At 35.9% G+C, this 27,442-nt stretch overlaps 1 protein-coding gene and 1 long non-coding RNA gene across 7 annotated transcripts in view; one reads left to right on the forward strand and one right to left on the reverse strand.

Moving 5' to 3' along the window:
- The first annotated feature begins 2,496 nt into the window (after positions 1 to 2,496).
- The window catches only part of LOC106054670 (beta-alanine-activating enzyme-like), a 37,204-nt gene continuing 12,258 nt past the window's right edge, over positions 2,497 to 27,442 (forward strand). Inside the window, exons 1-8 of one of the 6 annotated variants that reach the window (XM_056037722.1) lie at positions 2,497 to 2,623; positions 3,707 to 3,947; positions 8,186 to 8,277; positions 8,379 to 8,496; positions 9,968 to 10,182; positions 11,820 to 12,012; positions 22,303 to 22,535; positions 27,039 to 27,136. In XM_056037722.1, coding sequence (XP_055893697.1) covers positions 3,732 to 3,947; positions 8,186 to 8,277; positions 8,379 to 8,496; positions 9,968 to 10,182; positions 11,820 to 12,012; positions 22,303 to 22,535; positions 27,039 to 27,136 — 1,165 coding nt within the window. In that variant the 5' untranslated portion in view covers positions 2,497 to 2,623; positions 3,707 to 3,731. Of the gene's footprint in view, positions 2,646 to 3,706; positions 3,948 to 8,185; positions 8,278 to 8,378; positions 8,497 to 9,967; positions 10,183 to 11,819; positions 12,013 to 22,302; positions 22,536 to 27,038; positions 27,137 to 27,442 lie in introns of all 6 variants that reach the window. The other 5 variants (XM_056037724.1, XM_013210645.2, XM_056037721.1 and 2 more) reach the window with 5 other exon arrangements.
- Positions 12,888 to 20,476, reverse strand: LOC129927670 (uncharacterized). Its single transcript, XR_008779312.1, has 2 exons — positions 18,643 to 20,476; positions 12,888 to 13,393 (listed from the first exon to the last, which is right to left on the reverse strand). It is a non-coding gene; the product is annotated as an uncharacterized LOC129927670 (long non-coding RNA).

The raw sequence follows: 27,442 nt of genomic DNA on the forward strand, positions 1-27,442 counted from the left end.
CAATTGCAGGGATAGCCTCCCCCTCCCCCCTCACGAGAGATGTGGATGTAGACATGGTGGGCCCTTAGGACGTTTGGACACGTTTTTCTCCCACTTCCCATTCTCGGATCAAGTTGAAAATGTGCATTAATTATTCATAGTCGATGACAATATACGAATCAATCCAAAAATTAATCAATTAGTTAATCAATTAGTACTTATTAATTAATTCGTTTTATACGGCAGCTAAACCCTGTCATTTTCAGATAAACGAAAAGCCTCGGAGAAGCTTGGATTAGTAATAAAGCTGGCCAGCACAAAGTGGGGCGCCTGAGCTGATATGCTATGCACACTGTACATAGGGGCTGTCCGTTCGCAAATCGAATACTCACTGCCAGTCCAAGTCTATGCGAGCAAAACGGCCCTCGAATCACTCGATAAAGTATAGGCCCAGCCATTACGGTTCATAACTGGCACCTTTAGGACGAGCCCTACATGCGCTACAGAAATAATGTGTAATGTGCCTCCTCTAGGCCTCAGGAGAGAGAGGGCGGTACTAGTAGCACTGGAGCGCTATAAAAGGAGCGACCCAGGGCCGCCAGGGCTCCCCACCCAATCGCTAGTCAGTCGGTGGAGAGAAAAACACAGGATACAACGGAAGTCATTCATGCACATTGCGACGAATTTGAGTGTGCACTCTCCACCGACCGGTTACCAATCCGAAGGATAAGTACCTGCCCTCCATGGAGAAGCCTGCCCAGCCCTCCCATAAACCTTACACTAGCCGGACTGAAGGGGGAACTAGAAGACACATACACCCGGACATACTAAAAAAGATGGCAACACATACACTTAAACCGTACCCATCAGATGTTATCTTCTGCTACACAGATGGGTCCGTACTCAAGGACCCCGCGAGAGCCGGGTATGGGGCCCTTGTATGTTACCCGGACCTCGATTCAGACAAGCTGTCAGGCGCATGCGGCCTCGCAGAACTCACGTCGATAATCACAGCACTACGCCATATAGGGGAACAACTCCGTAAAAAGGAAACCGTTGCGACTTACATTGTAATGGTTATCGATTCTAGATCCTGCCTCCAAGCCATGGCTGGCTTGGGGGGGGGGGAGGGGAGAGAGAAGTCACCTTAGGTAGAAGAGGCATTAGGCGCCGCAAATGACATCCGCCTATTTATTGGAGCTGTCATCTTTATGCAGTGGGTGCCCTCGCACTGCGGTGTGGTGGGGGGGGGTGGTAACGAGGCGGCTAATGCTCTAACACGAGAAGAAGCGCTGGCCGTGCCCACTTTCGAAGCCCCAAGTACGTTTACGACAGTAATCCGAGAGTGGGTACATGGCCAGTGGTTGAAATCCTGGGATGGCTCCAACAAAGCCCGGCAGCATTTGCGTCGCCCGCACCGCGACGATCCATGGTGGAGGCTAAAAAGGTCGGAACAATCAATCATTTCGCAGTGTAGAACGGGGCACTGCCCTGTTGGTGCTTACTCTGCCCTGTTGGTGCTTACTCTGCCCTGTTGGTGCTTACTCTGCCCTGTTGGTGCTTACTCTGCCCTGTTGGTGCTTACTTTGCCCTGTTGGTGCTTACTCTGCCCTGTTGGTGCTTACTCTGCCCTGTTGGTGCTTACTCTGCCCTGTTGGTGCTTACTCTGCCCTGTTGGTGCTTACTCTGCCCTGTTGGTGCTTACTCTGCCCTGTTGGTGCTTACTCTGCCCTGTTGGTGCTTACTCTGCCCTGTTGGTGCTTACTCTGCCCTGTCGGTGCTTACTCTGCCCTGTTGGTGCTTACTCTGCCAGGTTCCAGCCAAATTTTGATCCCGTTGCCGACACTGTGGAGAGTTGGTGGAAACAGTGGCGAATATTTTGCAAGGGTGTCCGCAGCTCCGTGAGCTGCAGGATAATTTTGTCTGCAGAGTTAATTGACCTGTATTGGAACTTAAAGGCACTACGCCTAACAGCAGAGTTTCTCGCCAAGGCTCTACGGGAGGACTAATCCTTCCAGTCTTGTTACCAAATGGAGTTCATCTCAGATAAATGGCAGTAATTAGCTGTTCTTTCACTTTCAATTTCTACAAATCTAGTTATCTTGAAGGAATTTTTTTGTGTGTGTTTTTTTTAAAACTATTTTTTCTTTTTGCAAACAGAGAAATACAACATGCTAGATCTACGTTTTTCCTAAACGTTTTTCTTAAAAGAACTTTTTGCACATACTTATAGTATTTAGCGTAACACTTTGTTTATTTTTTTGGTGAGATTAAATCACGTGGTGGTTTACTTGTTGAATTATTCACAAGTAGTTGGTGGAACACCTATTCAGGCCTTACGGAACACTAGGGATCCGCGGAGAACAGTTTGGGAAACACTGAAATACTGTATTGTAGGTAATATTCCTTTATTGCAGTTGCATTTGGTTCTATTAAGGAAAGATTTGTAGGTAAGTGTGCTCTCGTATAAATGAAATTAAGAATGTTCTAATGCTCTTCAACTTAGTGAAAGTAATAAAATTGATAAACAGAACAGTTACAACAGTGACTTAGACTAGCTTGACAAGAATGATGATCTATTCCTTCACTTCTTGTGATCTAATCTAAATTTCTTTCATCTCTAGAGCTATATCTAGAAATCATGGTAATTATGAATGAGTTCACGGGTCAGCCATCTTTGTTACTATTTTTTATTGTCTATGTTCCAAAGAAATCCCAAAAGCAATCACAGCAATGCTATTTTTCTTTTAATTTTGACTTGGTGATGGTGTCAATTACAATTATTTACAATATGAATATTATTATTAATGAATATACTTTAATAATATACTTATATAGATTCTACGTTTCTTGTCTATAATTAGATTATTAGAGCAATTACCAGCCTAATGTGTAGGCTACACCCCTCCAAGCCCTCCCTCACCTAAAATCTTTTTGTTGTAACACTAAGAAGTAAGAGTGACTATGCATGGAAAGTCAGTATATCATGTAGCTAGTGAGCCTAGTGTCACAAGTGACAGTGTCTAGAATAGTAGATTTTGATCTAAGATAGATCTAGAGAAGATAATTCGCACCTAACCTGAAAACGCTGTGAACTTTAGTCAATTTAATGATCTAGATACATTTAATGTCTAGATTACTCTAGTCACTCTAGAAATAGGCTCTAGAGATTCTAGATTTATGATAAATCACTAGATCTAGAATCTAGTGAAGATAATTCTCTCACAGCCGTGAAAAGTCCTCAAATTTTAGTGACTTAGAATTTGATCAAGAGTCTAGATCTAGAATAGATTCATTGAAGATCATTTTCATACAGACCTGAGAACTCCTCGAATTTAGTGACTTATTAGACTTTGATCTAGGTCACTAGATTTACTCTAAATCACTAAAAGCTAGTGAAGATAAATCTCTCGCAGCCGTGAAAACTCTTCGAATTTGAGTGAAAAGTCCATAAAAATTATTTCGTTCATAAAAGCCAAGGAAACTAGTTGAAAAAGAAATTGTGCTTAAAAAAAACACTTGTAGGTCTAATCCCCCCCCCTCCCCATCCAAAAGCCATTATTTAGTAAGCAAATGTCTAGATATACTAAACATACAAATAGGATTGAATATGAGGAGGATTTAATCACAGTTAATTTAAAAAAAAAAACTAATCTGAGAAAAAACCCAAGATTTAAGATTACAGTCAAAACATTAACAACAATGGCTGACCTGTGAACTCATTCAGAATTACTGAGATCTATAGACTGCAGATGTATCATCTAAATCTAGATGGAGCCACAAAGATTTCTAAGAAAATGAAATTGCTTCACGAACTTGTTTTTGATAGTGCTTCTAAGCACCCCCACAATTATTGTGTAATATTCGATGATGGTGATGATGGAGGATTTCATAATCAAACTCATGGTTATAATTTCAATTCTGAGACCAAACTCTCATATAAGCAGTTAATTGAACTTGCTGATAAGGTAAAAATTGAAATCTACTTTTAATTTTAACTATTTAAAAAAACAAAATTAACTTAGATCTAGAATCTAGAGTAAAGTGTGAAGTTTGAGTGAGTTAAGCCCGCTGGCAGCTGTATCACTAGGCTTAGTTAAAATTAAATATATGAGGTCAAAGAGGTGTAGGGTGGGTATCGCCAAGCATACTTTTTCTCAATCGAATTCCCCCCCCTCCCTTTAGTAAGTTTGATTCGGCTAAGGCTCGAGCAGATCAAAGAAAATATATTTAAAACATGTCTTAATCTTTAATTTTCACTACGAAGTCATTTACTTTTTACTCCAGCGCAAAAACACCAACCATTGTCACCTTTCCCAGGCTCTACATTTTCATTTATGTCTTGTAACTGACATCACACCAAGGTCATTAGACATTAACTGTGTTATGTGTAGATTTAGCTGGCCATGCTAGAAATAAAAAAAAAATGCCTCTTGCGAGAATAATTTAGAAGGGGAGGAAGTGAAGGAGGATATCTGTAATACTTTTTCCTACTCAGAGCGTCTCCACTCTTCTAACTTGTTCAGTGGAAAAGGGGGTGGGGGGGGGGTCTACACCATCTTCTGATTATAACATTTGTGTTTCACACCATACCTAGCGCAGGTCCACTTTTCTAACAGTGCTCAGTGCAAGTGATGTAACCGGCTTGACACCATCTCCCGTTAGCCATAACAGACTATACCATACCTGGTCGATTGATAATTGTATCCCTAGTATCACTCCCTCTAGACACAACAGTCTTTATTAGTCTACTTTTAGAGTCTAGCTCTCCCATGTTGAATGTCTCAATGCGTAAAAATGATGTCACACATTCTTTTTTATGGTATAGTATTTAGTGTAGGCTGGGTGTATACTTAACTTTATCAACCATACATGGAAAACTGGAGACATACCACAGGAATGGAGAACCGCAAACATAATACCCATTTTAAAGAAAAATAAACCACCTGGAGACCCAAAAAGTTATAGACCAATATCTCTAACATCCAACATTGGCAAAATGGCAGAAAAAAATGATCAATAACCGACTTTATTGGTGGCTAGAAAGTACTTGCTCACTCCACAATTCACAAGCTGGCTTCAGGAAAGCAAGTAGAACAGAAGACCACCTCTTTCGTTTTATCCAGGACACAGTAGAAGGGTTTCATAAAAACAAGCACACTACAGCAGTATTTATAGATTTGCAGCAAACCTATGATAGAGTGTGGAGAAAAGGTCTATTTTTGAAGATGAAAAAAATGGGCATCCATGGGAAAATGTACAGCTGGATCAGGGCATTCTTAAAAAACAGAACCATCCAAACCCGATTCGAAGGTGCCATCTCTAGTAAAAAAAAGTTTGGAAGAAGGACTACCACAAGGTTCAACCCTTAGCTGCACTCTCTTTCTAATCTTCATGAATGACCTCCCGGACCTCATTTCAGTCAATAAGGCACTTTATGCAGACGACCTTTTAATTTGGACTACAGAGAAATATCCAGTGCTGACTAAATCCAAACTAAATAGAGCCCTCACAACTATCTCCACATATTCAAAATTATGGAAAATGGAAATAAACAAAGAAAAGTCAGTTTATTCAATCTTTAGCCACAGCAACAAAACAGCAAAAAGAAACTACATCCTAAAAATAGACTCTCAGCCAATAAATAAAGAAGAAAATCCAACATATCTTGGTGTAAAATTAGACCAAAGACTGTCTCTAAAACACTTTTATGGCAGTTTTAAAAAAAAAGACATCACAAAGATTAAACATAATAAAACACCTAGCAGGAACATCCTGAGGAGCTGAAAAGAAAACCTTAAGACAGTTATACACTGGATACATCAGATCTGTAAGGGATAACTGTCTCTCCATACAAAAAGTTGCCAACAAATCATCATTAGACACAATCCAAAACCAAGCCTTGCATCTAATCAGTGGAGGTACGAGAACTACTCCCACAGCAGCCTGTGAAATAGACTCCAATATTGAACCTCTTAAGTTAAGGCGTAACAGAGCAGCATTAGAAGCTATTGAGAGATACAGAAGGTTGGAGGACGATCATCCAAATAAATTACTAACACAGAGAAATAGGAAAAACAACCAAAAAAAGCAAAGGACTCTGATCCAACTTACTGACGAACTAGCCCTAAAACACCACCTACCCAATAACAGAGAAAAAATTACCAGGTTTTCAAACATTACACCCGGACTAAACTACAAACAACCAACCATCAAAACACATTTACTAAATAACACCTTAACAAAAGAATCAAATCCACTAGAGCTCAAAGTAGGCACACTTGAAACAGTCGAAAGCTATAAAAAAAACAGCTATCCATATTTATACAGACGGATCGGCTTTCAAAGCTACCATCAATGCTGGTCTTGGTGCCTTCCTGGTCTTCCCTAAAAATAAACACTTTGAGATAAGGGCACCCTGTGGTGATTACTGCTCAAACTTCCAAGCCGAAATTGAGGCAATTACCATAGCACTCCAGACAGTGGAAAACAAATTATATGAAGGAGTGCAACCACTATCAGATATTGTTGTCTTTACAGACTCCCAATCTACTCTGCAAGCACTTAACAGCAGCACCTCAAACAGCCCAAGAGAGTTGACAACACTCATTGTGATAATCCACCAGATGATATCAAAATTAAATATCAATATTACACTACAGTGGATCCCTGGACACATTGGCATCATGGGAAATGAAAAGGCAGATAAGCTATCTAAGGCAGGTTCATCTATGGAACAACCAGATAGACCTGTTAACTACCTCACCCTAAGGTCAATGTTAGTCAACAATCATAAAGAGGAGTGGCTCAACCAATGGGCATCAGGAAACACAGGCAGAGCCATGTACAGAGAAATGACTAAGCCTAACAAACTGGACAGTATTAACTTCCTCCCCCACAAAGAACAATCTACAATCTTCCAACTAAGAACAGGACACACACCACTATTAAATTACCACCTGAACAAAATAAACTCCACACAACTCCCCCTTTGCAGACATTGCGCCCACCCCTTTGAAACCACCGTAAACCATATCCTCTTTGAATGCCCCTCCCTAATCCACCTTAGGCATACCCTACTTCCACTACAGCCCAACATAACCAACACCCTGTACGGCAGTGCTGAACAACTGAAGAAAACAGCACACTTTTTTTCTTTGGCACAGTCTGCAAAAGAGCTCACAGCTCAGCAGCAATAAAGCTGGCTAGAAGAAGAAGAAGAATGGTATAGTATTTGGATGACCAATAATTGTTATTCTACTATTCCGTTCTAGAAAACTATATTTGCATATATATAATATATATTGATTTAATCTACATTTTAAAATTCAAAATATTTATACTGATAGTCTACATTACTCAGGTACTTTTTCATCATAGAAAAAAACTTTGTTGATCGAACTTACTAACACATGCTTACATTTTGCCATGGGGCTAAAAAAAAACCTAAATGGACTTAAGCCAATGACCCTTCTCCTTTACTACTGGAAGGTAAAAAAAAATCCACACCTTTAAAGTTTGACCTCATTATGAACTTTGTCTTGACAAGGAAAAGGAAATATGTGTTGGAAGTATAGAAAAAAAGGTGCATGCAAGGTAACAATATAGCAGTCCTTTTGTAAACTTTCAAATAAATAAATAGGTTTTGGTAATAAAAAGTGAGCCTATTGAGCATCTCTACGAATAGCGGCTGCTTGAAGTTCGCACTTTACTCTAGATCTATAGTTTTTAGGGTATAAAATTTGAGGTCAAGGAGCAACTCAAAAAAACTATTAATTAGATCTATTCTTTATTTATCTATTTTTTGTATAAAAGTAATTAGATCTAATTGTAACATTAACAAACAAAAATTTCTAGACTGATCAGATCTAAATTTCTATTGAGTTATATTAATTGGGAATAAATGAAATCTTACTGCCATTTTGTAGTTCAATGCTAATTCATTTATACATGAGTTTTCTTTATAGTGAAAAAAGACATGTTAATATCCCCAATTTAAAAAAACTCCTTTCTTTCTTGTCCGTTGCTTATATTTTAGCCTTAAGATTATAGATTAAGAGCCAACTGTATAACATTGCTTTAAAAGAGGAGCAATTTTCATACCCATGGTAGCAGAAAAAAATGTGTTTAAAGTATTTTAAATTTTAAAATACAGTTAACATTACAATGATTGAGTCTTTGATATTGAAATCATTTTCTTTTTCAGTTTAAGCAAGTGTTCCAATGTTTACAAATGGATAAACAATTAATAGCTGTATGCCTAGGAGACTGCTTTTACCTACCCCCAGTTTTACTAGGGTAACTTTTTTAATATAATGTGTGTTTTGACATTAGTGCATAATGACTGAATTATATAATAAAACAATTCCATAATGATTGTATGTTATGCTTAATACCAGGTTACTCTCCTGTGGTTGTGTCTTCCATCCAATTAGTTTGGATGCACTAAACTACACTAGACAGGCATTGGTCTCGTCTGGTGTTACTTGGATGATAATACATGACAGGTTTTTGAAGGTAATTCTTTTTATAATCCTATGTCAGCATTTATTCAAATTTCTTGTGTCAAATTTGCTTCAAGTGATTTAATTTCATTGCATCATTTTTCATTACAAAGTGTTCACTTGTCAGTATCCACATGTAGAGTGTCTCACTTCTTTCATATACTCATTTAGTTGTGCTTAGTAAAATAGAGACAATTTATTTGCTTAGACTTTACACATTGTATCAAAATTTAGCTTTGATGAAGTAAAACAATACAGTAAACAAAATATTTTATTACAGGTGATGACAAATGTTTCTGGCATTATATTTGTAGTGTGTTCTTAAGAACCCTTTAAACTACCATTTTATCATGATTTTATTTCTGCCAATTTCACTTTGAAAAATTTGAGTGTAATTTTTAGATAGGATTATTTACAATGTATTTAAATACTTATTATTTGTTATTTTATTTTCAAAAACTTTTTTTTTTCTAAGTAAATCAAAACTGTAGAATAAATTTCTTTCAAGACATTAAAGCTTATTTTTATTTTATACATAGAGATATCCAGCATCACCACAAATGATCTTTCAACCATCTTTCTCCATTCCTCTCTGTCTTTTGCCTTGAATAGAATTTCTTTTCACTTACAGTATTTCCTTTCTTTGGTGTTGTCTTACCATCAGTTTCTCTGTCTTTTTTTCCTGGGACTGTTTCTTGATGGAAGGTTTTTGCTAGCCAAGCTCTGATGACCTTGTGATATGGCCATAAGGTTTTACTTTGCATTTTTTTTTTCAATGGTCAGCTAGTCATCATGAAGCTCTATTGCCAATGTGATCATGTTTTTAATATACTTGATGTGGTCTTTGTAGATGATACCTTGGATCCTTAAATCATCATCATCATCATCAAACTCCATTAGAGTGAGGGCTTGAGATGCTCAAATCCTCTCTTGCAAAAGCCCTGGACAGAAACCCTGCTGTCTTGCGTAGTGCATAAATGTCGCCATACAGGTCGAGAATTTTGGGTTTCCCAGACCTGTCGAGATGGAGATCAGCAAGTCTGGGGCAGTCAAACAGTATATGAGGCACGGTTTCCTCTTCTTCCCCGCACCGTGAATCAAAATTTAGCCATAGCCACGAGAAATATGAGCCAACAGGACAGTGGCCTGTCCTGCACTGTGCTATAATAGCTTGCTCAGGCCTGGACAGCCTCCACCACGGGGAAGTGCGGTCAGGGCGCCTCATGCGCTCCCAGACTCCACAGGCTTTTTGGGACTTGTCCCAGCACTCAAACCACTTTTCCATTTCTGTTTTTTGTATTATAGCCAGTGGATCCTTAAATAGCATCTCTATTCCATTACTAGGATCATCCTATCTGGAGGTGCAAGAGAAATAGCTTTGTTCAAATTCTAGTCTTCAAATATTTGCACATAGTGTCTGTAATGAATTTTAAAAGAATTATAATAGTATAATAAAAATGTTTCATTTTCAATATCTTTTACAGACATTCAATTCATTGATTCAAAGTTTCAATGGACGACAAGTTATCTCAGATACTTTACAAACATTTCATCTTTTGTTAATTCAACTGGAAACCTCTGCATCATTAAGTCAACCTTCAGACTTGGCCTACTGTATCACAACATCAGGTACTACAGGTTTACCAAAGGTCATCAAAGTCTCACATTCCTCTATTGTTCCCAACATCTTACACTTGAGGTAATGTATTCAGTAGGCCTACTTCTAAGTGACACTACTCTAGCTACTTCTAAGTGACACTACTCTAGCTACTTCTAAGTGACACTACTCTAGCTACTTCTAAGTGACACTACTCTAGCTACTTCTAAGTGACACTACTCTAGCTACTTCTAAGTGACACTACTCTAGCTACTTCTAAGTGACACTACTCTAGCTACTTCTAAGTGACACTACTCTAGCTACTTCTAAGTGACACTACTCTAGCTACTTCTAAGTGACACTACTCTAGCTACTTTTATGTGACACTACTCTAGCTACTTCTAAGTGACACTACTCTAGCTACTTCTAAGTGACACTACTCTAGCTACTTTTATGTGACACTACTCTAGCTACTTCTAAGTGACACTACTCTAGCTACTTCTAAGTGACACTACTCTAGCTACTTCTAAGTGACACTACTCTAGCTACTTCTAAGTGACACTACTCTAGCTACTTCTAAGTGACACTACTCTAGCTACTTCTTTGTGACACTACTCTAGCTACTTCTATGTGACACTACTCTAGCTACTTCTAAGTGACACTACTCTAGCTACTTCTAAGTGACACTACTCTATCTACTTCTAAGTGACACTACTCTAGCTACTTCTATGTGACACTACTCTAGCTACTTCTTTGTGACACTACTCTAGCTACTTCTATGTGACACTACTCTAGCTACTTTTATGTGACACTACTCTAGCTACTTCTAAGTGACACTACTCTAGCTACTTTTATGTGACACTACTCTAGCTACTTCTAAGTGACACTACTCTAGCTACTTCTTTGTGACACTACTCTAGCTACTTCTATGTGACACTACTCTAGCTACTTCTAAGTGACACTACTCTATCTACTTCTAAGTGACACTACTCTAGCTACTTCTATGTGACACTACTCTAGCTACTTTTATGTGACACTACTCTAGCTACTTCTAAGTGACACTACTCTAGCTACTTCTAAGTGACACTACTCTAGCTACTTCTATGTGACACTACTCTAGCTACTTCTTTGTGACACTACTCTAGCTACTTCTATGTGACACTACTCTAGCTACTTCTAAGTGACACTACTCTAGCTACTTCTAAGTGACACTACTCTGTCTACTTCTAAGTGACACTACTCTAGCTACTTCTATGTGACACTACTCTAGCTACTTTTATGTGACACTACTCTAGCTACTTCTAAGTGACACTACTCTAGCTACTTCTAAGTGACACTACTCTAGCTACTTCTAAGTGACACTACTCTAGCTACTTCTAAGTGACACTACTCTAGCTACTTCTAAGTGACACTACTCTAGCTACTTCTTTGTGACACTACTCTAGCTACTTCTATGTGACACTACTCTAGCTACTTCTATGTGACACTACTCTATCTACTTCTAAGTGACACTACTCTAGCTACTTTTATGTGACACTACTCTAGCTACTTCTATGTGACACTACTCTAGCTACTTCTAAGTGACACTACTCTAGGTACTTCTATGTTACTCAAAGTGACACTACTCTAATCAACAATTTACTACCATTTTTGTAACACCTTATTATATTGAGTTTATCTGAAATGTTTTATATTGAGTTTATCTGAAATGTTTTGGCTAATTCTCAACATTTCCACAGAGATATTTTAAAACTTTCTCCTGAGGATAAAGTACTTCTGACTTCACCCCTGACTTTTGACCCAAGCATTGTAGACATTTTCTGCACTCTTTCTTGTGGTGCCTGCCTTGTGATCGTTCCTACTGAGTTAAAACATAATCCTGACCAATTCTTAAAAACCATTCATCACAGACACAAAATATCTGTTTTGCAGGTAAGTGGAAGTGAAGATTGAATAGAACAAATAAATGTTGTTTTAGGTAATTATTTTGTAACATAAGCTTGATTTACTATAGTGAGGTGGCAGTTTTTTTGTGTTTTTTTTACCAAAAGCGAAGCTAAAAATCCATTGTCTGTAAAGTATTATTTTGCAGTCTCAAATTGAATTAGTTTTTAAGTTTTCTATTTAAGGTTTAGATAGTTTTGATTTCAATATAAGCTAATGTATTAAACTTGTTCTTTCTCTTGTTTAAAGTAAAAGTAGTATTAAAGTACCCCTTTCACACCATGCATCATCTCTATGACCACTGGAGAATGAGGGTGAAATGTGTCTCACACAAGGACGAACGAGGTACCCATTAGAGTTGGGTGTATTTTAAAATCCCAAAATTAAAAATCCCAGTTTTTATTGGTATTGAACCTGAGACCCCATGATTTAAAAGTATAGCACTTTAACACTCAGCCAACATGAACCTTTCTTGTTTTAAACTTGATTATAAAATAATGTATTATAGATATCAATGAAATTTGGCAAGATGGTATCAATATCAAATATCAATGGTACTATATAATAATAATAATAACTGCCCTGATCTGCTGTTTATTGATAAAAAAGAAAAAAAAACATTACCAGTATTGACATCGCTGTATCACTGTCTTATAATATTAGTAAAAACTGAAATGGAAAAACTAAGAAAATATGGGAACCTAGTGTGATGTTGCTAGTTCAGGCTGTCTTGAAGTCAACCAATTACTCTGCAAGCGTTTGGATGTAATTGTTCGGGTGTATTACGTGCAGTTGACCAACAAGTCAGACAAAACAATCAACATCGGTTTTTAACTAGTGAAGAGATGTAGTCGACTCTGATGAACAATTGTACATAGGTTTATTCTGATAAAAGGCCACAGTAGAAGTCTCTGTCACTAAACACGTCGTTACCCTGGAGTGTTCTATCGCTAACTGATTTTCCGGTCTCTAACCCAACATATCCCAAACGTCACTAGTCCCGTTCAATATGCGTCATCTATGGTGTGTCGCTAAATAACTAACCTATATAAATAAGGTGTCTAACAGATTCCTCCCCCCCTTGAAAAAAAAATATGTCAATATTTTTCCACTACTGTCAAGTCTTACAAGGGCATTTTCAATTTAAGGGGAAGACCACAAACATAAAATCTTGACATCTTCATCTTGACATCTTCATCTTGACTTCTTCATCTTGACATTTTCATCTTGACTTGACAGTTCTTCATATTCAATGTCAATGTTCATAACATTCCAGAATCATCTTCATTAGTACACAGTTCATCATGGAGGAAAATGTGACATCTTATGGGCACGTCATACATTACAAATGTTCTTCACTGGCAGTAATCTGATAAAATACAACATTTCAAAAAACAATTATAGACTTTATTTACATATTCAATAAATTTTTTCTTACCACCCTTTTATACGCTTTTGTCCATTTTTCTTTTATACTCACCCTTTTCCATAGAACTAACTTTCGTCAATGATATATGAAATGATTCACACAAAAAAAAATATCCATACTTACTTTTAAATGCTTAACATCAAATTTACTTATCTCCCTTTTCCATAACATATAAATGGTGTCAATATATTAATATATATTACATACTCAATATAATCATAGTTTATTTGCAAAATTATTTCACTTCAATGTCATTCTAGACAATAGATCAGCTACAATATTCACAGATCCACTAATAGCTTTCACTTCAAATTTATATTCCTGTAGTGCTAAGAACCATCTATAAACACGACTGTTTTTCATGCTCTTTTGTTGTATATACTGAATAGGTTTATGATCAGTTAATAATATGAATTTCCTTCCTATTAAATAGCTCTCTAGCTTAGTAATTACCCATATTACAGCTAAGGCTTCTCTTTCAATGACACTATATTTTTTTTCTGCCTCTGACAGTTTTCTGCTTACATATAATATAGGATGTAAGTTATCATAGTTCTGCATTAGACAACCACCAATAGCATTACCAGATGCATCAGTTGTGACATAAAATATTTTGTCTTTATCAGGTAGTCTTAATATTAATTCATGACTAAAAACATCTTTAATTCTGTCAATAGCTTTCACACATTCCTCATTACAAACTACTTTTTGAGGTTTTCCTTTTTTAAGTAAGTCATTTAATGGATTCACTATTTCTGCTAAGTTCTTTATAAACTTTCTGTAATAATTCCCAATATGCTTTTAATTTGTCTTTTTGTTGTAGGTATTTCAATATTAAGTACTTTCTTTATGTTATCTTCAATAGGGCTAATCATGTTGTTATTTACTTTATGTCCTAAGAAAATTATTTCCTCCAATCCTATTTCTACTTTTTCTGCTTGAATTGTAAGTCCACTTTCTTTTATTATTTTGAACACTTCTTTTACATCTATCAAATGTTCCTCCCAACTATTATTAAAAATACATATGTCATCCAAATAGCAAATAACATTTTCTTTGTTTCCAATTATCATGTTCATCATTCTATTAAATGTGGCAGGTGCATTTACTAATCCAAAACTCATATAATTCCATTGAAAAATACCATATGGTGTTACAAATGCTGTGTAAGGTTTTGCATTTTCTGTTAAAGGTATTTGCCAATAACCTTTAGTTAAATCTAATTTAGTAAAAAATTTTGCTCCATTTAATTTATGTAAAATATCCTCTATATTTGGCATTGGATATGGGTCAAATTCTGTGATGTTGTTAAGTTTCCTATAATCAATACATAACCTTATATCTCCATTCTTCTTTTTGGCTATCACAATTGGTGAAGCATAATGAGATGTTGATGGTTCAATTATACCTGATTCTAGTAAATTGTCTATTTCTTTCTTTACTTTGTCTTGTAAATGAAGCGGTATTCTATATGGTTTAAGCTTGATAGGTTTTGAGTCTGTTACTTTAATGTCATGTTTAATAATATTAGTTTTTCCTGGTATACTGGAAAAAATTTCTTTGTATTCCTGTATTATTTTAGTTATATCTTTTGACTTTTCCTTATTTAAATTATTAAGATTAATCTTTTGCCAAGTTTGATTCTCTTTTGTTTCTATTACCTTAATATCATTTTCATTGTGATTTTCATTTGTTATTATCATTAAGCATTCTTCTCTTTCTGAAAATTTATTTTCTATTTCCTCCTGAATGTTTTGTATCAACTCATCTTCTCTATCATGATACAGTTTCAAATTATTTATGTGATATGTTTTAATTTTCCCATTTATTTCAATTTGATAATTCACATCACTAATTTGTTTTATCACTTTGAATGGACCTTTCCATTGTTTACCAATTTTATTTTTCAGGTCATTTATTAATATTAATACATTATTTCCTACTTCTAGTGTTTTCAATTGTCTTTTCTTATTTAGATTCTCATGAGCACTTTGTTTGTACTTCTTATTGTTGTCATATGCTTGAGTCCATATTTCTTTCAATTCTGTTGTGATTGTTGTTTCACTGTCATTATTTAATTTATTCTCATTGTCTATTAGATTTTCTTTAAAAACATCTAATTCATCTCTGGGTTTTCTTCCATGTATTACTTCATATGGTGAAAATTGTGTTGCTTCATGGATGTTGTTTCTATGAGCAAATAGTACATAGTTAATGTAATGATCCCACTTGTTCTGATTATTCTGAATTATCTTTGTTAGTGATCTTTTTAATGAACCACCATATCGTTCACATAAACCATTACTCTCTGGGTGGTAAACCGAAGAGTATATGTGTTGTATATTGTATTGTTTAGTCCATTTCTTAAATTGTTCTGACTTAAACTGAGATCCCTGATCACTCAATATAATTTTAGGTATACCATGTCTTGTAATTACTTTTTGAGTTATGGCATTAATGATATTCTCTGCACTTGTATTTGATAATGGGATTGCCTCTGGGTATCTACTAAACATGTCTATTACTGTTAGAATGTATTTGTTATTATTTTCAGTTTGAATTAAAGGACCTATTAAATCAATAGATACTTTCTGAAATGGTTCTGTAGGTTCATCCATTTCTTGAATAGGTGCTTTATTCACTAGGCTTTTGTTAGATCTCTTTTGACATATGTCACATGAGTTTATGTATTTGTTTATTGTTGCTTTCATTTTGGGCCAAAATACTTGTTTTGACAAATTCCTATAACATTTCTTTACTCCCCTATGTGCTGCTAAATTATTATCATGTGTCATGATTAAAACATCTTTCCAATATTTCTGTGGTAAGACAAGTTGTTTTATTTTCTTATTATCATTACTTGTTTGTCTAAAAAATATTTTATTCTCTATACAAAATTTCTCCATTGGATTATTATTGTTTTTATCTGATATTCTTGAATAAATTTTCCCAATAATATTGTCATTCATTTGTTCTAATGCAAATTTGGGTGTTGTTTCTTTTTCACTTTGATATATTTGTGTTTCAAGACTATTTTGTGTTTCATTTTCTATCTCTCTTTCCTTAACATCTGTATTTTCTATTTGTATTATATTACTGGTTTCTTTTTCTTTATCATTACTTATTACATTTATTGTATTTTCCTGTTTCTCATCTTGTTTATCCATTGATCTTGTTATTACCATACTTGTTATATTTTGTGTTTCTATGTTTTCATGATTTTGTCTTATGTTTTTGTATTTGTTTTGCCAGTCTTCTAATTCTTTTCTTGAACATTCTTTAACTCCTTTTATGTTTCCTACTAACATATCATATCTCATTTCTGGTATTGCAATGCCATCACAATAACCAGTGAAAAATGGAGTTTCAATGTACACCCTTATAGCTTTAAATTCCCTTACAGTGCCATCTGCTAATTCTACTTTCCTAGTAAACCCTTTATACCAATGAGGTTTGACAAATTTAGTTTTTACTGCCAAAGTGTTACAACCTGAATCTCTGATTAATTCCACCGGAATTCTATCTACAAACCCTGGGTACACTGCAAAATTGTTCCTATTTCCTTCCATGAAATATACCCTATCTGCACCTTTATTTTTGTATTCCCTACTGTAACTCCTATTTCTATAATTTTCCCTGTCATTCCTATCTCTACTCCTATATCTACTGTTATTTTGTTCATTGTATCTATTTCTACTTCCAGACCTACTATTCCCTCTTCTACAGTTAGCTGCTATATGACCTTTTCCTTGACATTTAAAACAGGTTATTTCACTATATTTTCTATTTCCACTATTTGATCTGTTTCTATTTCTACTTCTATCAACATTTTCTTTGGTGTATCCTATTAAGTCTACTTTGCTCTTATCCCTATCAGAAAATGGTTTATTTGGATAGGCATTTTTGTATACTCTCATTATCTCTGTTATTTCATCTATATTTTTTGGGTTTCTTTCTCTAATAAAAGATTGTAATTGAGGATCACATTTATTTACAAAGTTGTCCACTAAAATAAAATTTTTTAATCCCTCATAAGAGTTTGTCACTTTTTCTAATTTTACCCACTTATTGAAAAAATCCTTTTCCATATTAATGGTAGTTTGGGGTTCTATTTCTAATGATGGTATATTGTCAAAGTATTTCTTTCTAAAAGTTGTAGCATTATGACCATAGGCATTCAATAATTCTTTTTTCAAAACTTGATAGCTATCATCAATATGATGGTCATGATTTTGACATATTGTTAGAGCTTGACCATGAACAAAGTCTATCAGTATTTCAGACCACTCTTCTTCAGGCATATTAAATGTAGACATTTTTGCCTCATATCTTTTCAGAAAATCACCAATGTCATCCTTCTGTTCATCAAAACTTTGTATCTTTCTCTTTAGCCATGTCTGTGAATTAGGGTTGTCTCTTTGAGTGGTATAATTATTTGAGTTATTTGTGTTATTTCCTTGTTCAATTTGAGCTCTGGCTTGTGCTGCATCCAATCTCATCTTCTCCATTTTAGCTTCATGTTCTCTAATTTTTTCTCTCTCTTTGTCTTGCCTATCTTGGTCCTCTTTTTGCTTCTCATATTCTTCCTTTCTGATCCTTTCTTGTCTCTGACGTTCTGTTTCTTCCCTCACAACTTGCTGTACATAAGCTGCTAAGTCCTTTCCTTTTAACTCCATGGCCTTTCCATCCTGCATAGCTGTTTCCTTAACCTCCTTAAGGTCCACATATGATGATGTAGCCATTGTGTTTTATATTTTATATATATTTTTACTTAGCCTATATTGGTTATGGCTATACTTTAAAAGTATTTACACGCTTTTATACAAGTTTTAAGTGTTATGTCTCTATCTATAGATTTAGTAAATGAGTAAATCTAGTCTGAGTTATATTCAGATCTGTATATTAGATCTAGTATCACACAAATTTAAATCTAGTAGATTATAGTATGTATAATAATACCTTTTAGATCTATAGTTATCAAGAGCACTATGACTATTAGTATGAATAACTATGATTATGATCAATTTTAAAATTTGATATGACTGAAGTGTCTAAAGTAAATTCAAAGACTGTCTAGAGTCTAGATATCTAGAGTAGATTATGGTTTTATTTAACCATACGAAATAAATATGTGTATACAATGTCAAATATATCTTCAACAAGATATATATATATCTAGAATGTACTACCTTCATTCATCTTTCAATTAATAATATTTCAAATTAGAGTCTAGATAATCAAATGTATCAAAGAGATGTACAATTTGTAGATCTAAATTTAGCCAGACGACAGTGTTTGACTACATAGCCAGTTTCGGCATTATTCTCATGGCAAAATCATATTTGATTTTAACCGCTCAAACTAAAATTATTTTAGTCTGATTCACAGTAAAAGAATCCTACCCGTACTTTCTATCATTAAGTGAAAAAAAAAATACAGATCTAATTAAATTAATAAAAATAAATAATTTAAAATAATATAAACAAATGAAATAATTAAATGAGACTATCGCTATGGGTTGGGATATGACAATATGGCACACAATGATAACGTCACGAAGTAACTAGGCAACAACGGATATGACGTTTACACAAACAAAACAAATTACAATCCTAAACGTATAATATAGTTTTTCATCTAAATTATGTCTTTACCCCGAACGGGTTTAAGGCTTCAGCACCACCTGATTTTACTCAGGCTAACATACCAAATTTAGACAAAATCTATTTCTAAGGGCAATCTAAACATACACTAATAAGAAAAATGGCACTTAGCTTTTGATAAGAAAGATCCCTTTGTTCGGACTCCCGAATATGCTAGATCACAACAAATTCCACTGCCTCTCTTCCAGTTCTGACTCTGTTCTCCGGTGCTACCAGTATCCCACGTAATGCCACAGATGTCCTGATATGCCATAGCAAAATGTTTCAGTTCCTTCGGCGACTGTTGATGACCGTATGTGTAGTTCCGACGACTTTGTGTACACAGTTACTGACGAATAGGTTAACGGTTCTTCTGGCGACGACTTGACTTGTGTAGACGACTACTGACAAATAACAGTCTCTTGACGGCAACTTGATCTGGACGACTGACGAATAACGAATTTCTTGACGATGACTTGATCTGGGCTGACGAATAACGGCTTTCTTGACGATGACTTGATCTGAGCTGACGAATAACGACTTTCTTGACGATGACTTGATCTGGGCTGACGAATAACGGTTCTCTAAAATAGTTCACTGCTTCTGCTGCTACTCTGGTAGTACGACGAAGTTTGCTGTTGTACGTTGCTTCACTAGACCAAACTGTCCAATGTAGACTAGGTGAAACCAAGGTCACCTCCGACGACGTTCCGTTACACGATTAACGGTTTTCAACGAAATTAAGTGGATGTAGCTGTTTCCACAACTTCAATATCAGCACGTCTAGATATCGTCTAGACTAACGAATACTACATAGATCAATGTTCAGTACTGATAAATATTACTTCACTAACCTTCCAAAGGTTAAACACAGTGACCGTTATAAAAGTGGTAAGCAACCGGTTCAATGAGCAAACTGCTCCACAAGAATCTCTCCAAGGGTAAGACGACAGAGCGGTTTCGATTTAGTTAGCTACCAAACTTGTAGTACTCACAATACTTCTGACAGCGGGCAAACTGTCCTTCTCGAAACTGACGAGGTAAAACTTGATACTCAATGTGGCTCCTACGACGAAGAAAAAAAAATATGTCCAACAGGTTCACTAACGATCTCTCACCCGTTATGAATGAACGGTTTCTCTGGTTGTAGGTCGATTCAGTATATGAAGATCAGGCTTTGATAATATACTGGTTAAGTAGACCAGACGTTGCGATGATTACTGTCCTGACGAAGGTCACCCTGAGTTAACGGCTCGTTGAACGTGCGATCAAACAGGCGACGACTGCATGTAGATCTAGAACAAAGTCACTCTGCGATGATGCTGTGTTCAGCCGTACTCCGATGAAACTTTATAACTTCGAGTGCACGACCCTCACCTGAGTAAACGTTCTGCTTCCCGGTCCGGTTCGATGTTCGGCTTCATCAGGGGTCCGGCTTCGAGGTTCGGGGTCGCCACTGTGATGTTGCTAGTTCAGGCTGTCTTGAAGTCAACCAATTACTCTGCAAGCGTTTGGATGTAATTGTTCGGGTGTATTACGTGTAGTTGACCAACAAGTCAGACAAAACAATCAACATCGGTTTTTAACTAGTGAAGAGATGTAGTCGACTCTGATGAACAATTGTACATAGGTTTATTCTGATAAAAGGCCACAGTAGAAGTCTCTGTCACTAAACACGTCGTTACCCTGGAGTGTTCTATCGCTAACTGATTTTCCGGTCTCTAACCCAACATATCCCAAACGTCACTAGTCCCGTTCAATATGCGTCATCTATGGTGCGTCGCTAAATAACTAATCTATATAAATAAGGTGTCTAACACTAGGCTTGGAGATTAAGCATTTATGGAAGTTATCCAAAATAACAATATATCCCATTGTTACATCAACTGAGGGAATAATGACAACTGACCTTACAGATACCTTCAAGGCCATTAACATTCCTAAGAAAATTCTCGTTGCCTGTCAAAGGACTGTACTACTGCAGACCTGCCACATCACCAGAAAATTCCTAAGTGATAAAGGGAGTACAGTGAATTTTGTTTCTATTTAGTGAAACTTGACCAGTACCAGAGAATGATACTCATGACAACATAATAATCTGTTTTATCCATAAGGAAATTTGTCTTACAATTTATGCATTACACCTAACAAAAATTATAACTATAGAAAACCAAAATATACTTTCACACCAGACTCACTCATAATTTACATGTGAAATGTTTATATTGGATAATTTAATTTTATTTAATAATTTGATTGCCAGGGGGACAAAAGAGTTTTTGTGTCTGTTTGTCTTTGCTATCTGTGTCTTGTATCTCTTTTGTGATGGTAAAATCGCAAAATCCTGACCCAAATGGTGATTAATTATTTTTAAAACTTTTAGATTTCTTATGTTAGGAATGTTTTTTTTCCAACAGCTGCCCAAGTAGGGTTTGTTTTTTGCTAATGACCTTACCAGCAGCAGTTGGGATTCTATGCCATGAGCCCAAGTTCTTCACAGATGACACACTTTGTTTCTGTTTCTTGTCTGAAAGTCAATATCTGTTTCCAAAAAACTTAGTATAAATGAGCATAACTTAAGGGTGACTTGAATGAGTATGTTGTATCGTTTAGTTCAAGTTGTTGTTGCTGATTCCATTTGTCTGGAACAATGAGAATTCTTCACTTTTTTCTTTCATTCAACACTGTACCTTGTTGCACATTTTAGTCAGCTTTGCAGGAAGTTCTATCTGCAGCTTCATAGAACAGGCCAATTCCTATCTATGAAGGTTTAGGAAATTTTTTCAATCAAGATAAGTCCAACCAAATTGTCTCATTATTTATTTATAGTTGAAAAAGGAACTTGAGCTTACAACAAAGCTATGCAAATTAATTTAAAGGCACATTTCTCATTTCAAATTCATAGAAGTGCTCCTTCTCCCCTAGTACAAACCGGGTTGTCTGAATCAGTTGACAAGATCAAATACACATAGGATGTAATTATATTTTCTATTGAAGAAATATATAAGATAAGATAATGTTATATTGATTTTTTTTCAAATCAAATATTTCTAGCACAATGTGTTGAAGTAAATTTTCCTATTGTAATTCACATTCTGAATTGACCAAAAAACTTGATTAAGATAGAAGATAAAAACCAAGTCTAAGATTGTACCTAGCATTAAACTAAACCAATTTTTTGTACTAAATCTGTTGTTTAACCATTAGGCTACCCCAAGTCTTATGAGAACATTATCACCTTCAAGACTTCAGACTACATTACTTGGGTCAGAGTTACCTCTGCGTGTTCTGGCACTGGGTGGAGAAAAGTTTCCTGAGTTCTCAGAACTGATGACCTGGATAAGCAAAGACAACAAGACAACACAACTGTACAATTTGTATGGTGTCACAGAAATGTCATGTTGGGCTACATGTCATCTGGTTGACATCACTGATATCTTGTAAGTATCCTTCACCTTCACCTAGCCCTTAGTTGGACCGTTGGGGCACCCCACAAGATTGGTCGACCGTCTTTTTCCATTCCTCTCTGTCTTTTGCCTTGGATAGAACCTCTTTCAGTGGTAGGTCCTGTCCATCCATTCTTTTATGATCTCTTTCCATTGCTTTCTCTGTCTGCCTCTTCTTTTTTCTGGTACTTTTCTCTAAAGGAAGGTCTTTGCAAGCCCAGAAGACCTTGTAATGTGACCTTAGATTTTTAATTTGCATTTTTTTTTTACAATAGTTAGCAGGTCATCATGGGGTCCAATTGCTGTAGTAACCCTGTCTATAATCTCTTGGTTTGTGATGCGGTCTTTGAATGTGATACCTAGAATTCTTCTGTAGCATCTCTATTCCATTGCTAGGATCCTCCTCTCTAGATCTACAATCAGCATTCAAGACACATTCAAGCATATAAGAATGTGGCTATGATGCATCAGTCTGATTTTGGTGTCGAAGGCTAAGCCCTTTTCTTTCCATATTGTTTTGAGTTTTGCATGTGCTTCTGTGGACTATGCAATTTGGGCCAGTAGTTTGGGTTTGGTTATCTCATCTGAGACAATAGCTCTGGGGTATTTAAAACTTATAAGCTTTTCTCTTCCAATGCTGATACCCCTTTGAAAGTCCAGTCCTGTTGGCTATTTGTCATAATTTGAAATTTTGTTTTGGCATTTATTTGCACACCATATGCTGCAGAAGTCTTGTCTATGCAAATCTATGCACTATGCAAGTCAGCTAGCTCTTCTGTCCCTGCTAGGCCATGCCATCAGCAAAGCACAAGAGTAATTCTTCTTCTTTCAATGCTTACAGTACCTTCATAGCTGTTGAGAGAATCTTCCATTATCCTTTCAAATTGAAAAGTGTTGGTAAAGTAGGCAGCCTTGTGTTACTCCAACTGTGGTTTTAAACCAGCACCCCAATATTATTGTTGAAGTACACCACATTAGTGGCCTTCTTGTGGAGGTTCTGGATTACTTTTAGTATGTTTTTATTTATGTTGTACTTTTCCATTGTCACTCAAAGTGCCCCCATGCCATACTATGTTGGAAGCTTTCTTGAAGTCAATAAAGACATGCAAAAGATTCTCTTGGTGCTGGAGGTATTTCTCACAGAGTATTCTTAGGCTTAGGATTTGTTCTGTTCTGATGCGACCTTGTCTAAAACCAGCTTGTTTTTCTGATATAAATTTTGTCTGCTTCTGGTTTTAGATGGTTCAGACCTGCCTACCGTTACGCAAAATGCGTATTCGTTACGCAAAATCTCCCAAAAATGACCGCCAGTACGCAAATACGCATTTAACCTGTCGCGTTACGCATTTCGTATGCTTTTTTTTTCTCCTCTCTAGACTAGCTTACAAGCGGTCACGGAGGTCACGCTAAGCCCACCTGTGGGGAGAGGGGCGAAACAGAAAAGGTGGGGTGAACACAATGTGCCCAGATCTATACGTTGATTGGTACTTAATAGCAATTAGATGTCTAGAAATAAAGAACGCGAGAGTGAGGGAGTGGCGGGTTGGTACTGTCAGGTAGCTGACCAACGTGACTTTTTTTTTTTTGTAAGTTCATGAGTAAGTAGAAATTAATTATGTTGGTGCATTCCTGATTCTCGTATCCATTTGTATAAAACAAAAATCGAAGAGCTATCGATTAAAAACACATTGAGTGACATTGTAGTAATTAGATCTACAATCTAAATCTAGATCAATAGAGATGATATCTAGACTAGATCTGGATCTATGTCTATATAATGAATATAATCTACTCTAGATCTGGGCTCAAAAGTGTTACCGATGCCGTGGATCCGCTAGATCCAAACTTTCGTAGGCCTACCTTCATACTTGATCTATTCTATACTAAGACTAAGAATCTAGTCTAGATCTAGACTAGATGATAGTAGATGTTATCGATCTAGATCTAGTCAATCTAAATTCTAAATCATACTATAACTAGTTTGTAGGGTAATGTAGAGAATCATAACGTAATGACTAGCTAGACCTATTCCTGTATAACAAGTTATCTAGATTCTAGATCTAGAATCCAGATCTAGACTAGATATCTACAATCATGATTCATGACATCTAATATTATATATATATATATATATATATATGACAAAATAGAGGATCACGTAAGTGTTACGCATTCTGCTGCCAAAATACGCATTTTGACCGTAAGTGTTACGCATTTGGACTTTTTTTGGTAGGCAGGTCTGATGGTTTAAAAATAATTTTTAACAGGACTTTGCTGGTATGGCTTATGTGGCTAATAGTGCAGTAGTTTTGACAGAGGAATGTGAGATCATTAAGAGACAAAAGAAAAGTTGAAGAGCTCACACATGAACTGAACAGACTCTGTTTCAACATCATAGAACTCTGTGAATTTTGCTGGAAAAACATAGGTAAAATAACAACAGATGAGGGCCATAAACTGTATTACAGTAGACCACAAGATGTTCATGAACAAGTAGTGGGGTTACTTAAACACAGGAACTACATCAACTGTTACTCTATATAATTCGACTCATCTCCACACGTTTAAAGGCATCACTATCATTAAAATATTTTAAACCTATACTACCATATCAACATTTAATGACGAGGCAGTAGAAGAGTTTTATGAGCATTTATGAGAAGTGGTCAATAAGGTCCCGAAAAAGGACATCCTTTGTTGTACAAGAAGGCTGGAATGATAAAGTAGGAAGCAACTCTTACAAAACCTGGAAAGGCACATATGGAAGATGCAGTAACCTCTCAAGTAAAGAACGAGGTCTCCGACTATTAGAATTTGCAAAGTACAACAATCTCTTGCTGGCTAACACATTATGATGCCACAAAAAGTTGCGAATAACCACATGGCACAGTCCCAACAGACAACACCACAACCAGATAGACTATATCATGGTGCAGCAGGGCTTCGAAGCAAGCATACATATGGCCAAAACAAAAAGTTTTCCTGGAGCTGACATTGGAAGCAATCGTGACCTTGTTATGATGACCTTCAAATTAAATTTAAAAAGGTAACAAGACAAGGCCCAACCAGGATAAAATTTGACCTGGATATGCGGAAATACCCACGAATAACTGCCCTAATTGAAGCATAAATAGGAGGATGCTTTGCAGCCCTCAATATCTTGGAATTCAATGACCAGGATATTGACACGAAAGTCAATACGCTAAACACAGCAGCCACTAGGAAGTACTAGGGAAGTGCCCAAAAAACCCTGGGTTACAGAGGATATACTCCAGCTCTGTGCCAAACAAGGGAAGCTCAAAGGGTAAAAGTTATATGACCCAAAATATGTCCACAAATACAAAAGTGTGAACATACAGATTAAAAAGAAAATGAAAGAAGGGAAGAAGAAGTGGACAGAGATGATGTGTCAAGAAATTGAGCAGGGACTAAGCAGGAATGACAGGAAAAAAGCGTAATAACTAGTGAAGGACCTCACTACATCAAAGCAAGGAAGAACTAACACAATACAAGATAAAAACAATAGATGTTTAACTGAGGAAAAGGATGTGATAAGAAGATGGGTGGAATACTGTTCAGGGTTGTAGAACTTTGAAATCTCAGGAGATACAGAGATACTAAATGTCCTGGCAGTATCCAACACAGATGATTATCCACTTCTTTGCTTGGAAGTAGCATCAGCAGTGAAAGCCCAGAAAAAGGGAAAATCAGCCATAGTTGATTGGTGAACTTCTTAAGGCTGAATTAAACCATACTCAAAAATATTTCAATATTTATCTGGTACAACTCTCTTGTATCTTGGGGTAAAATTACTTTAGAACTAGATAGTCAGATGCAGACTCTTTATGTTGCAGTGCCACAAGTCCTAATGTCAATTCTTGGCAAAGACCTGCGATGCCTAGCTTAATGAGTACCATGTTTTTGCATATATAACCCACGGGTCATATACATTTTTACAAATGAATGGCATTGGTATGGGTTTTACAAAGGTGTAAGGTATACAAGATTTTTTTTACTCATAAAAATACCATAACAGAAACTATGGACACACTTTCTTTCTACCACCTATAGTTCACTGTGTACAGATACGACCATAGGCTCATATTTCACATGCTTGTTGCGCACTATGCATCGCTTGTTGGAACAATAACTGGAGCATGATTACATCTCAGATGTCTGATGAGCAACAACTTTTATGTCAACTCATGCTTTGCACATGTTGGGTATATAAGGGTATATAAAGGTATATAAGGGTGCAGGTTGAACAATTTTGTTTTTTACTTCCTTTTATAATTTGCACAGGGTATACCTGTGTGCGTATATGTGTATGCACAAAAATATGGTATTTTATATTTGTTTGGTAAAGTGGTTGGGGTTGGTCAGATATATTTACTGGCCACATAACCAACTCATAATATTTGACACTTACCAGAGCTTGAAATCTTGAAAGAATTAGTTTTTGCTTAGCCTATAGGTTTAGCTCTATTTTTGTTACAGAACAAATCAAGATGATGTTCCTCTTGGCACAACCTTAGATAAAACAGTGATTAAACTTAAACCACATAATTCTATCAATGAAGGGGAAATTTGGTTAGGTAAGAAATATTTTAACACTATTCTATTTCTCTATATTTCTTGCTTTTTGCAACCCAACTTCTTAATTAGCAGATGTTTTAATCTTCTAATTACAATAATAGGTTTCAGTTTTACAGTATAATCGAGTTGGCCTAAGTGAGCTTGATACTCTATTGAATGAAGCAATTAGTTCTAGTTGTTAGTACATCAATAAACAAATCAATTATTCAATTAAATCTAAGTATTTTAATATGTCACTTATATCCTTTGCTAATGTGTACATCTAATAATTATATAGATTAGAAATTAATCTTGGCCCTAGCTTT

The sequence above is a fragment of the Biomphalaria glabrata genome, chromosome 8, assembly GCF_947242115.1.
Source record: "Biomphalaria glabrata chromosome 8, xgBioGlab47.1, whole genome shotgun sequence".
Classification (NCBI taxonomy): Eukaryota; Metazoa; Mollusca; class Gastropoda; family Planorbidae; genus Biomphalaria; species Biomphalaria glabrata.